General features: G+C 43.6%; 1 protein-coding gene across 6 annotated transcripts in view; it reads left to right on the top strand.

The window, feature by feature from the left end:
- Window positions 1-13,663, top strand: part of SEMA5B (semaphorin 5B) — a 354,318-nt gene that overhangs the window by 326,850 nt on the left and 13,805 nt on the right. For all 6 annotated transcript variants that reach the window (XM_007071886.4, XM_037912502.2, XM_043525271.1 and 3 more), the window contains one exon: window positions 2,671-2,876. In XM_007071886.4, the coding sequence (XP_007071948.2) occupies window positions 2,671-2,876 (206 nt within the window). The remainder of the gene's footprint in view (window positions 1-2,670; window positions 2,877-13,663) is intronic.

The raw sequence follows: 13,663 nt of genomic DNA, 5'->3' as shown, positions 1-13,663 counted from the left end.
TGTTAGCCTTCTACATTGAGGGGACCAAGCCTTTTCGTAAGTTGACGCAGTTGTTTGTCGCGGTGGCCGACAGGATGAAAGGTCATCCGTTGTCCTCAGAGAAATCTCGTCCTGGATCGCTGCCTGTATCCGCTGCTGCTACGACCAGGCCCAGGTGCCTCCTCCGGCGATTTTAACAGCCCATTCAACCAGGGCGCAAACCTCTTTGGCAGCTTTCCTAGCCCAAGTGCCGATCCAGGATATTTGCCAGGCTGCCACCTGGTTGTCTGTCCACACATTTACATCACATTACGCGCCTACCCAGCAGGCCCGAGATGATGCTGGCTTTGGTAGAGCAGTAGTGCAAGCTGCATGACCGTGAACTCCAAGCCCACCTCCATGGATACTTCTTGTGAGTCAACAGAAGCAAGCACTCGAAGAAGAAAAAATGGTTGCCTACCTTTCATAACTGTTGTTCTTCGAGATGTGTTGTTCATGTCCATTCCATTACCCGCTCTCCATCTCCTTTGTCAGAGTTGCCGTCAAGAACGAACTGAGAGGGTGTAGGGCCGGCGATGCCTAATATACCGATGCATGAGTGCAGCACTCAAGCGGGTGCCAAAGCCAACCCTACAGATACCGCTAAGGCAAAAATCTCTGACAACTGTGCACTTGGGCGTGTCCACACCTAGCATGGAAAGGACATGAGCAACACATCTCAAAGAACAACAGTTACGAAAGGTAGGTAACCATTTTTTATGGGTCTACTCAATTCTGTACATTCCTTCATGTAATTACGATAGAACCCTATCAAACTTTCTATTACACTCTATTTCTATAGGGTTTTTTTAAATAAAGATTAGAGCAAAACAGTAAAATTAGTGGGTGAAATTCTCTATTTGAAAAGCATGTCAAGAGAAAAGTAAAATGTCACCAACCTCTGACAGGCAGAAAGAGGCATATCTGTATCATGGGCAGACCAAGAATAAACATCAGTTTAGCGCTGCTTGCCAGGCAGTCACTTCTGCCACACACAGTAAAGTTGAGACTGCAGCCTCTGCAAATGAATTCTTCGGCTTTCCTGGGCTACCTAAAGATTCTGATAGCTAGACTCTGAACATAAGTGGCTGCACTCAGCAGTGAGCATGTTGATGTTCAGTAGTGCAGTGGTTCCTCTCAACTTTTGTAGCCCACGTCATCCTTGATGGAAAGATTGTGTAGCAGACCAAAGTCAGTAGAAATGTACATTTGGGCTAACGCTGCTGGTTCTCAAATAGCTCCACTCTTCCGACCGGAAAGCAGCACCCTCTAATTGAAGATGGACACTAAACAGGGTCACATCTGGGTGCTGCGCAAGACTCTTCCAGTCCCCACTCCTACATCTGCTAGTGCTGGTTGTGCCATGGACTCCGGTCAGGGCTGTTCCTCTTGTGTAAGGTGGAGAGCTGTTGGCCGTTGGTTATACCCTGACCGTATAAAGGCTCTCTGGGGTGAAGCAGGAATGAAAAACGTAAGCAGGATGACTCTCTCCTAGCATTTATTTGACTTCCTCCATTCACCTCTCCCAGCTACCTCCCAGTGCCTGTGGTTTCTCCTGCCGACAGATGTGCATCTCCTTCCAGCAGAGAACGTGCTGTGCTGGAAGTGTTTGAAACCCCAGGTTAAGAGCTCTGCTCTTTGACATCTTTTCACTCGAGCTGCCGCACCAGGGGCTGCCTGGGATGCTGTCTGGGCAGCTCATGGAGAAGTTTGATCAAAGAATATTTCAGACCATTTCCTTGGTATTTTGTTTTCTCCCCACTGCCCATTTTGTTTCCTTCTCATTTTCCCCATTTCCCGGGACCCTCCTGTGCGCCTACCAGCACACTCTTTAGTGTTGCTAATACACCTCATCGATAGTGAGGGGAGACTAATCGCCAGATCAACAAACAAGATGGCTGAGCACACTTAGGATGTGTGGACACTGCAGAAAGCCCTGGAGCTGCGCGTCTCAGCCTGGATCAACTGACTCAGGCCTGTGGGGCTCAAACTTCAGGGCTAAAAAGTGAAGTGTAGAGGTTTCCGGCGGGGTGGGTGGTGGGTCTCAGAGCAGGAACATCTATACTGCTATTCTTTAGCCCCATAGTGGGAGCCCCACATGGCTGAGTCATTTGGCCCAGGCTCTGAGACTTGCTTCCATGGGTTTTTTGTTTGCATTGTCAATGTATCCGTGGGGATTACATAAAGGAGGAATGTGTCATGCTGCTTCCCCACATACGCCTCCCCCACTGAATATTTTTGGGTCGCCAACAAAGAGAGCTTTTATTTTCCATTCGAGAAACACTGAGTTTTTGTAGCCCCCCATTTCCATGACATGCCCGTGCTTTGCAAGCCATGAACATGTATTGTCTGTATGCCTCATTTCTGTTGCTGTCAGCTTAACAGAATGTTTAGTTTCAATATCAATAGAGGGAGAGAGAATGGGGAGACAGTGAAAGAGCTTTGAGAAAACAATGTATGGACCCATTAAACTCAGCAAGACAGAGCTGTGGTGGGGGGACTGATTTGTATGTTCGAACATGAAATACTGGCTTCAGCAGCTTATCACCACTGAATCCAAGATGTTGTAGCTCTGACTTGTATCTGTGCTCTTGTCCCGAGAGGAAGAAGGCTGTTCTTTGAAAGGAGCATCACTTGTTGTTTTGCTTGCAGGGTTTAGTCTCATCCATCTGATTGCCACCGGGGTCTCCTGCTTCTTCGGTTCCAGTCTCCTAACGTTTGTGATCTATGTGTACTGTCAGCGCTGTCAGCGGCAGTCCCAGGAATCGACTATTATCCACCCGACCACTCCCAACCATCTCCATTACAAAGGCAACACAACCCCCAAGAATGAAAAGTACACGCCCATGGAATTCAAGGTAGGATACTTTACCAGAAACACCCCTGGCAAATTGATAACAGCTGCCTACATATATATTTATGCTATGGTCTTAATTATGAGTGTGTGTGTGTGTGTGCGCGCGCGCACTAACATGATACATATATAAAATGTATATACGTCCATAAAAGAGTCAGAAAGAGGATAACCCGACAGCACTGTTAGGGCTTGATAAAAAGAACCAGAAAGAATGGAAAGAAAAATGGAAATCTTAAAGAACAAATAGCTAGTAGTGATATTTAGATAAATAGGATGAGATTCTTTAAATACACAGAGGGAATGAAAAATAGGAGAGACTTGGTGAGGCCGTTCCTGGAGCAACAGAATAAGGACTAAATTCTGCCTCCCTTATTTATGTTGGGTAACACCTTATTCTGTGAGTAGCTCCATTGAAATCAATGAGGCTACTCAGTGTGGGTGAAAGGTTGGAAGAATCTGATCTTAAGGAGGTAGGAAGAAATGATAGTAGAACTCACATGCTCCCTTGGGAACTGTATTTCGTAAGGAGAGCATTAGCAATACATGCATGGAGGAATTGCAGGAGGGTGCCGGAGAAAATGTGCTGGAGAAGACTGAGAATACTGAAACAATGGTAAACACGTATTTGAGTAAAATTGGGGTAGTAATGGATGATGTCTACCAGTAATAGATGAGATTAGCAAAAATAATGAGGAGTCCTTGTGGCATCTTAGAGACTAACACATTTATTTGGGCATAAACTTTTGTGGGTTAGAACCCACTTCATCAGATGCATGGAGTGAAAATACAGGAGCAGGTATAAATACATGAAAGGATGTGGGTTGCTTTACCAAATGTGAGGTCAGTCTAACGAGATAAATCAATTAACAGCAGGATACCAAGGGAGGAAAAATAACTTCTGAAGTGGTAAGAGAGTGGCCCATTACAGACAGTTGACAAGAAGGTGTGAGTAACAGTAGGGAGAAATTAGTGTTGGGGAAATAAAGTTTAGGTTTTGTAATGACCCAACCACTCACACTCTCTATTCAGGCCTAATCTGATGGTATCCAGTTTGCAAATTAATTCCAGTTCTGCAGCTTCACACTGAGATTAGGGATCAGGCAGCTGAATGATGACTGCTGAGGTGGCAGGAAGGGACTTTGAGTGGAGCAGGCTGTCTTGGGGCACAGGAACACAGTGGGGAGGATGGTCTGGAAGTTATAACAACAACAAACAACCCCTCCTCCCCCAGTAGTTATGTTTCACTGACATTTTGTGTATGTTGTCTGTCTGTCTTTTGCTGCTTGCCTCTCTTTCCTGTTTAGGCCATGATCCTGCAATAAGCTCCATGCAGGCAGACTTCTGAACCCATAGACTTTGAACTGTGCTCATTGAAGGATCGGGGCCATAGATTGTAAGCTCTTCATGGCAGGGACCGTTTCTACCTAAAAGTTTTCACAGCGCCCAGCACGAGAGGACCTCACTCCTGATTGAGGCCTTTGGGTGTTAGCACGATACGAATAATAATAACAACAATGATGATAATGGGGCTAAACCAGGTAATTGGAAGAGAGTGGCTATTGTTTTGGTACTTCAAAGAAAAATTATAAGAGTCTGAAAACTACAGACTCATCTGGTAACTGTGGTCTTGATTGAGGTGCTGAGTACTTCCTGATGCGTGTTATGGGCCTCTCCTCCACTGTTTAGCACCTTGCAGGATTGTGAAGTTTGTAAATGCAATCCCAAAAATATGTTTCCTGGTGGCTTATGGATACAGTTGCATAGAGTTTACTAAGGGTGCAGCATAATAATGAGAGTCAGCATTCATTTGTGGACGGTAAATCATGTCACACAAATTGGATTCCTTTTTTTAAATTAAATAAATATTGATCTAGGTAGAAGGGACGCAGCAGACAATATCTGGATTTTGAGAAAGCTCTTGACAAAGTTTCACAGGATGGATTATCCTATAAAGTCTCAGAATACAGGGGAGGTAATAAATTATGAAGATGGGTAAAGGATTGAGGCCAGATCCTGAAAGCTCCGAAACCACAGGAGTAAACCTTTCAGTTATGTGACTAGTCCTGGCACGGTCTGTAGGCCTGCAGCAGTGAGTAAGGCCTGTTCGTGTGAGTAGAGTTTTGCAGGACTGCTCTCTTGGTTGATGGGCAGCATGCAGAGTGCTGGTGTGAAAGGGGTATATTCTTATTGGAAGTGGGCAAGGAACTTGCAGGGCACTATATTAATATTTTGGTAATAATGCAAACGTTGCTGTAATGTGTAAGATCATTACATTTGCAGATGCTACTAAAATAGTGGGAGTGGCTAAGATTCAGACGGATACAGCTGATTACAGACTAATATTGATTGACTGGGCAAATGGATTATGGAATGGAATGTGTCTGTGTAAAGTTGATGCAGTTGGGTAGGAATAATATTGAAGTGAAGCATAGTTTAAAATGGCAATGGATTAGTTAATACAGTATCAGAAAAGGACCTGGGTTTTTGACAGACTGAATATCTGAATGTTTACTTTTGTGTGCAGCTACAGTAAAAGCTGATAGGATGTTGGATTCTCTGAAGTGGGGGTATATATATTACGTAGGAATTCTTAGCATTAGTTAGATCACATTCTGGAGTGTCCAGTTTAGATTATTTTATTTGAAGGAAGGTTTAGCTAATTGGACACAGTACAAGGTAGGGCAGTGAAGGTGATTAATGGAAAGGAGGGACTTGCATATAAGTAGTTATGGACAAGATGGGGGTTGTTTAGAGACCATTAAGAAGCGACATGACTGAAGTATGTAAATCGAAGATCATTGGACCAACAAGAACTAAGAGTTCCGGGTAAAAGGGCCTTATATATTAAGAAGAATTTAAAGTGATCTTATTTTACAGAGGGAGTGGGGAATGAGTGGTGTGGACATCCAGGTGTGGTGAAGGCAGATGATTTAAACGAAATCCCTTCTCCCTAATCATCACTCCCTCTGTAAAATAGTGTCTCCTTAAAATCTGCTTGCATATAGTTCCTCTTACCTTAAACCCCTACTTCTAGTCTGTCCAAGAACCTTAGACTTACACTTCAGTGGAGTCACTTCTCACTGTTCTCTAAATAATGTAGTGTTAGTGCAGTTGAAGAGAGGTTGCGTGTGTGTGGAACATAAGACAAAGGGGTATTATTAGTTAGTTTTGTATTTGGGAGTAGCTGACAAACTTCAGCAGGCGTTTTGAGGGATTTTTTCACTGCTTATGTTTTGTCCCCGCCAAACTAATCTGTGGTAGATGTTTGTTTTGATGAGAGAGATTGTGCCCTGCTCTGGTTTTTAAAAAGGAGAAACTTAAAAATGTTTCTAATGGTTTTTAAGTTTAAAAATATATTAGATAGAATTATCATCAGTCAAAGAAGGGTCCATGATCTCAGTGTGATCCTACAGAGCTCTACACAGGAACATGAATCTTGTTGTCCTTCTAAATTCACGGGGGCTAAAATTCACCTTCTTAAAAATGGGACGTGCTCTGGAATTTTGGCTTGGGCCTGTCTGTATTCTAAACATTTAAATTCCAATTGATTTTCTGGGTCAGAATAATGCACACGGACACGGTGTGTATCTATGTGCGTGCGTATGGGTTAATAAAACCTGAGATTAAGGAAATATATGATCAGTTGGCTACTTTGCAGTAAAAGAAACCAATAATGCACATTGACTGGATGGTAACATAAACCTGAGCATATACACAGCTCTATTATATTCTCTATTCTTTTGATACCACTAAGACTTCTGCAACCTTCTTTATTTTGTATTCATCTTGAAATATTTCTGTTGCCCAATCAGCAGGTGAACACAACCGAAAGTTTTTGAGAGCGTTACACTCAAATGTACAGTGCTGAATGCGGAATTGTAAATCAAGGTGAATTTTATATTAAGGTAGATTTAATGAAGGCAATCTTAGCAGGTATTAGCCTTGTTGGGACACTCAAGTACAGTCACACATTAATGCAGATCATATGTAAATGCCATTGATGAAAATGACCTATTGATCATTTAGTTGATAACTTGCCATGATAGGGTTTTGTACAAGAATGTTTTATTTTCCTGGCTTCTTTTGAATTTCTGTCTTGCTTAGTCAGATTCTGTGGATTCTATTATTAGATATTTTAGCTGTGACATTTTAAAAGATTTCGTACATATGCTTTCATCAGCAATACGTAGATTTTGAGTTCTTATTCATAAATTGTAGGGAGAGACTTTTGGGGTCATCTAATAAGTAGTTCACGTTTCATTAATTAGTGAAATTCATACAGTGCTTTGACAATATCAAGCACTATGCAGTACAAGGGCACGACAAAATAAGAATTAGCAGCTCTTTGAACTGGGCATCATGGCAGAATGGGTTACAGAACCTCCTACAACATCCCCAGTACTGTCAGGCTGATTAGTTAATAACTGATGATAATAGGGGAGAGCAAACCTGCAGTGGACTGGCATTCTTAGCAGGTTTTGTTCCTTCTGAGAATTGCTCAGCAGCCCACTCTTTCCAAGTGGCTAGTTAGCTCTGCACTTGATATAAGGGAGGAGGGATCTTGGACTGAAAGCAAGGAGGACCCAAGGTCAGGGCTGAGCTGTTCTGAGATAGGAGTCCTAGAGCAGCCATGCCTGAAGATAAGGCTCAAACTGAACTTCCTCTTATTGTTAAATTCTTTGTTACTAAAGGGGGCTAAGTGTTGACTCTACAAAGTGTGTGGACTGAGTTTTAGAAACGTCTGGGAAAGGCACCTGCACATAGGGCCAAAACCAAATCCCATTGAAGACAGTGGAAAGGCTTCCATTAACTTCAGTGGACTTTGGATCAGGGTCATATCGATTTAAGGAGAATTGCATGTTTTCAAGGTTGGGTGTGATGACAGGTATATAGTTTCTTTCCAGCTGTGCTTGTATTGACGTATCTTTTTTAAATGTAGCTTGTAGCTTTATTTAGAAGACATATCCATATATTTTATAAAATCAAACTTCTCTCTCTGTAGAGATGCCTCGGACAAATGATCAAAGCTTCCAGTTCCTCTACTCCACATCCTGTCTCTGTCACCCCCACTGCCATCCCTTGTAAACCACGGGAAAAACCCTGAAGTTGTTGCTTAAGCAAAACTGCCATCTGCTCCAAAAGAGCTTTATATGAGAGAGGACAGAGTGAAAACTGAGTGAGGATTTCAGGATTGGGCTGTAAAGAAACTGGAAGAAACTTGTAAATGTTTGATGTGTCTCCTAGTGCCTGGAGTTTATGGGAAGAGATTGGGTCACTACAAACTAAGTTGGGTAACTCTGCGAATATCACACTTTCCCAAAGTTATACCTCTGAATAAAAATACAGCCATTAGAAAATATTCATAAATGGGAAAATATATTCTTTAATTCCCATGGGAGCTATATAAATCAAAGAATCTAAATTAAACGCCTTTCAGCAAAGTGGGAATAATCCCACTGAGAGCCAAAGACCCATGTGGAGCAGGCACCCTCTGCAAGGGATGCCAGACAATAGCAAAATATTTTATAGAAACAAAATATCAATATAGGGATCGCGTGATCCCCATCGAGTTTCTGCCTTGCTGAAGAATAACCATTCTGAACGAATTGGCAGTCTTAAAGATTGTAGATTCTTAAAGATTCCAATTGTGTAGTGAGAAATAAAGCTTGAAGCGGGCTGTGGATATCTGTTTGGTTTTAAAAATCTGTTTCTTTTGGGTATAGTTGTTTTTACCGCTACTGAAAATTCCATCTTTTTTAAAGCCGAGAAGCAGCTGGGGTTCAAGTGTAAACGAGTTTTAGCTACTTTGGGTCCCCCAGAGGAAAGTTTTGCCTAAGTCATTCTTAGTTTGTGAGGATATTTGCTTCTCTCACCCTTGGAAAATTTAGGATTCTGTCTTCTATCAGCTAATTTGATGTGTTGCTACTTCAACTACACTTAGCTAACACACTTATTCCCATGTGGTCACAGCACAGACCATTATATCGTTGTGATATAAGAATTCCTTTTGTTTCAATGACCTTGTCACTGTGCATCATTCGATTCCCAGGAATTTGGCTATACAGTTCAGACAGTCAACAGCTGATGAAACAGAACACAGTCAAGAAAGTTCTCAACAGTTTCCCTTTAGCATCTGCCTTGGCTAAGTGGCTTTTTAAAGAGAGATTTAGCTGATGCAATCAGATGAAATAACAACAAATAAAAACAACAGTAAATCAGACTGAAACATAAAATCTGTCTTAGGTGAATTTCATGCTTAATAAAGACTATTTCCCCTGAGCAAAGTGGCATTTAACTGTTTAAATGGCACATTACGTATTTTACGAGTATAGTCTTATTTGAAAAAGACTGGTAGGGCCTGGCGGCTGTATTGGCAAAGGAGCATTGTGCTCTTCTGTGTATTATCCAGCAGTTGCAAATATCACTTCAGGGGAGTCTAGATTTACATAAGCCCTGCTAGGAAAGGAAAGTAAGAGAGCTCCTGTTGAGGGGAAAAAAGGATTAAGCCAGGCAACTCAGATGAAATCTATTAGTGTCTGTCTCCCCCAACCCCTTTATTTAATTGGGTCAAGTCAAATTGAGCAGTCAGGCATGCCTGGATGTGTGGCTATTTATGCGATGATTATGCCCATGGAGTGACTTCATCTAGCAGTGGGGTCATTACTCGGTGACAGCAGTGACCTGGAGGATGCGGGCTGGGAGAGGGAAAGCTGCCTTCTAGTTTTCACACATGCCTCTGTTCTATAGATGAATTGTTTAAGATCAGTGAAAACTGCCAGTTAGAGCTGGAATGTCTCCTCTCCCTGGTTGTCCCAGATAGGGTTCCCCCTTGGCATGTTAAACAGCCGCTCACAGTGCTGCTTGAGTCCAGTCTGGTTTCCACTCTAGCCGTTTTTAAGGCGGGCGCTTCGTTGCTTTGCAGGGCTGTGCCTGCGTGCTGTGTGGCAAGAATCCAAATTAGCACATCGGTAATTGTCAAGAGAGCCTCTGTTCAATTCTCTTGATCTGTTTTTGACTTCCTCTTTGATTTTAAGTTATCTTGAGAACCACCTCCCTGTGGATGTAGGTCCTTCATTCTCGTCCTGCCAAGTGTTTAATGATTACTCAACTCTCTCCCCTATCCAGAGGGTGATATGCATGTGAGCAGGATTTTCACTATTGTCCCCTACTCTGTGAGCTGAGAACCCCATCGAGTCATTGCAAATGCCAGGTTTGCCTTCATTGGCGTGATATTTATTTGTTCCCCACACTGAAAAAAAAAACAGAATTCAAGGAAGAAGAAATGTGGATTCCTAAGGAAATTCAGCAATATGGCGGTTAACTATATATTTATACCACTGCCCTCTACTGGCCAGAACAGCCTGCTCAGTTATGTCCTAGGCTCTTACTGCTAACAGCTAATGGTGGTTTTCCCTTGGCTTGGGGGCATGGGACTGTGATACTGGAGAAGGAAGATGTGTATTCTTCCCTCCACAGCTGCCATGAAGCCCAGAGTGGCAACGGTATGCAGCATAGAGAAACCTGTGAAGTCCTGAGTGGCCGTGGACTAATAATAATATAGACAGAATTGGTTAAAGCTTTGCGGAAGAGGTAAGGGAACCAAAACAGCAGAATGCTAAGCAAAGACATTAACAGGGACTTTAGAAATATATCAGGGGAACAATAAATACCAGAGAAAGTATAAGCCCAGTGATACATTTGGAAGGAGACTAAATTAATTAGGAATCTAGAATTAGGAAGCTACTGAATGGCTTCTTTAACTGGAATAATAAAGAGAGTGAGTCTGATAATTAGTAAATAATGAACTATCAATTCTAAGAATTAGGGGACAGTGGTTTGGCACCTGGAGCAGCTCGAGGAAGGGACCCTGTCAAAGTGCAGACTTGTCCAGAGGAGCAGTTGAGAGCAGCCTCAGGGCTGCTCTAAAATGCATTGGTTGCTCCAGCAGTCTGGATTGATGGAGTGCAGCAACACTCCATCTACACCACCTCCTCCCCTCAGTCACATCCCCTATACAGAGTGGGTTTGGCATCGAGTTAACAATGCTGGCTCTACCCTGCCCGCAGGTGCTCGTATACAAGGGGAATCCTCATTAAGCCATCTCTAAAGTTTCTTTGCCTGAGCATCCTCACTGGATCCCAGCACTAAGTATGAGAATAAAGGGGAAAACTGAAACTGTACAAATCAACAGGTCTGGATGGAATGTATCCTGGAATCTGCGAGAATTAGTGAATGAACAGCCCCAACTACTAGTATTTATTTATGAAAATTCATGAAAACTGAGGCAATACCCCAGTGCAGTGAAATGCAAATATAGAGTACCAAGCATTAAATACAAGGGAAGAGAGAGCTCCAGTCCTTACTTAACTGAATAGCTATTAAACCCCCAAATCTGGGTCACTTCAGTCACAGGAATAGCCGCATTAATTCCACACGAGTAAAGCCAGCTAGATTGGGTGTGAAGAGGAGATATCCGGAGGCACATAGGCCCCTATTCCAAAGAGTATTTAAGCACATCCTTAACTTCAATCCATCCCCATTAAACCATTAGGACTTGAGTGCTTGGCTGAATCGGGGCCACAGTGGAGAATGAAACTAGGAGCAATGGCTGGAATGGGCCATATTGTGCTTTCAGTTATGCCTGTGCAAATGCATTGAAGCCAGTCTGTGTCGACGTTACATGCAGGGCGAGCTGAATTAATTTTTGAGCTGCAGTATCACATATGTTGAAGTGAAGGGTACTTGGGTGGAACTGACAGCTGAACTGGGACCCGCTCTGCATACAGAGAGAAATCAAACGTCATCACTTCTTTGCCTTCCAGGGGTAGGGGATGAAGGGAATGCTCATGTCAGATATCTAGGGCTGGACTCCACCTGTTGGAAATCGGTGTACTCCACTCACCCATATACTTTAGTAAAGCATTTGGTACAGGGTTGTATGAAATCTGATTTGGCAAATGGATTCAGATTGACTTGGCTTGGATTTGCCACTGAGCCTGAAAATTGGCTGATGGATTATAAATGGTGGGCAGTGATTAGGGCTCCGTGTCTGTCACGGAGGTCGCGGAAGTCACGGATTCTGCGACATCTGCAGTGGCCAGTGTTGCTGACCCCAGGGTCACCCAAGCAGCTGGCCCCAGAGATAGCTACTCAGGCGGCCCTGGGGACAGCCACTGGAGGGGCTCTGCAGCCAGCTGCTTGGGCATCCCTGGGGATTGCCCAAGCACCAGCCAATGCAGCTGGTCCTAGGGACCACCTGAGCAGCAGTCCTGGGGGTGGCTGGAGCAGCCACAGGGCAGTGGCTGGCCCCGGGGCTCAACACCCTCTCCCTGATGGTGGCAGGAGCAGCCACGGGCTCCCACCCCGGCAGTGGGGCTCTCCCCGCAGTTGGTGCCATGGGCCTCTGGGGCTCCCTCCCCCCCGGCAGCTGGTGCCGCGGGCTCCCCACCCCAACACCATGCACCCCTCCCCTCCAGGTTCAATAAGGGGTATTTATGGTACAAGTCACGGACAGGTCACAGCCCATGATTTTTGTTTCTTGCCCGTGTCCTGTCCATGGCTTTTACTAAAAATACCCGTGATTAAATCGTAGCCTTCGCAATGATTAATGACAGTTACCCATATTGTGAGGAGGTGTCTTGTGGGGCGGAGCAAGGATCGGTGAAGCCTGGTTTCCTTCGACATCTTCATTGCAAACAGCATGTTAATGAAATTATTAGAAGACAGTAAATTGGGAGGTGTGTTAAACACCAGCCAGGATAGAAAACTCATGGGAAAGGACCCGGAGAGTTCATAAGTGTAGAAAGGAAATAGGTGAGATTTAGCATGGGGGAAAAGCCAAAGCAATCATGTGGAAGGTACTCAAAAGGCAGCTATGTAGTGGGAGGGAGGTGTCACGCTGTCGGGAGTGGCGACCGTGAGTGCCAACCTCAAGACAGACTGTCAAGAAGCAGGGCAGACCCCCCAACCCGGTTGTATGATCTGTAATTAGATTTCACTAACCCAGTAACAAATGTGAAATTCTGAAGCACTATAATAGCCTTACAATGGAGTCACAAACAGTCCCCTTGGACGTTCCAGTCTATCTTCCCCCCAGACAAACGACGGAGTGATAGATGGTTGCTATGCAGCAAAGATCACAAAATATTCGGGTTACTCCCAGCCCCAGAGACCAGATACTTACCCCAGGTAAATTTGCACCTTAGATCTCACACCAAAGACAATGCTTGTAGCCAATCCTATTGTAAATGATCTATGGGTTTATTAACTATGAAAAAAATGAGAGCGTTATTTACAAAGTTAAAGTAGGCATGCATAGATACGCAAATGAATTAGTGTGTATGGTTTCAAAAGTTGAGAGTGTTGTAGTAATATGTCAGCTCTGAATGTCTTTTAGAGCTAACCCAGGTTAACACTGGGGAGCTCTGCTTCTGTTTCGGAGCTGCCTCCAGCCCTTTGGGAATCCAAAGACAAAAGAGATGACACATTTCCTTGTCAGCTGTTTTTATTTCCTACTTCCAGAATTCAAGCTGATGTGACAAGCCCTTTTGCATGTAGCCTCTTCATGAGTGTGAGGGGGCAATTAACAAAGTCTGGATCGTAATGTTCCACAGTGGTCCATTTCATTTAGATAGGACTTCTTGTTGGGCAGAGACATCCCTCCTGACTGAGTTCACAATTTAAGAGCAAGCATTTTTTACCGTTACAAAACAAAAACTTAAATACTACCTCATAGCATGTGATAAAGATATATGTGAGATTAATGCCTGTAGCAACTTACAAGCATTT

Source organism: Chelonia mydas, chromosome 11, assembly GCF_015237465.2.
Source record: "Chelonia mydas isolate rCheMyd1 chromosome 11, rCheMyd1.pri.v2, whole genome shotgun sequence".
In the NCBI taxonomy this organism is placed as follows: Eukaryota; Metazoa; Chordata; order Testudines; family Cheloniidae; genus Chelonia; species Chelonia mydas.
The sequence above is the reverse complement of the archived record's forward strand: the minus strand, read 5'-3'. Positions and strand labels throughout refer to the sequence as shown.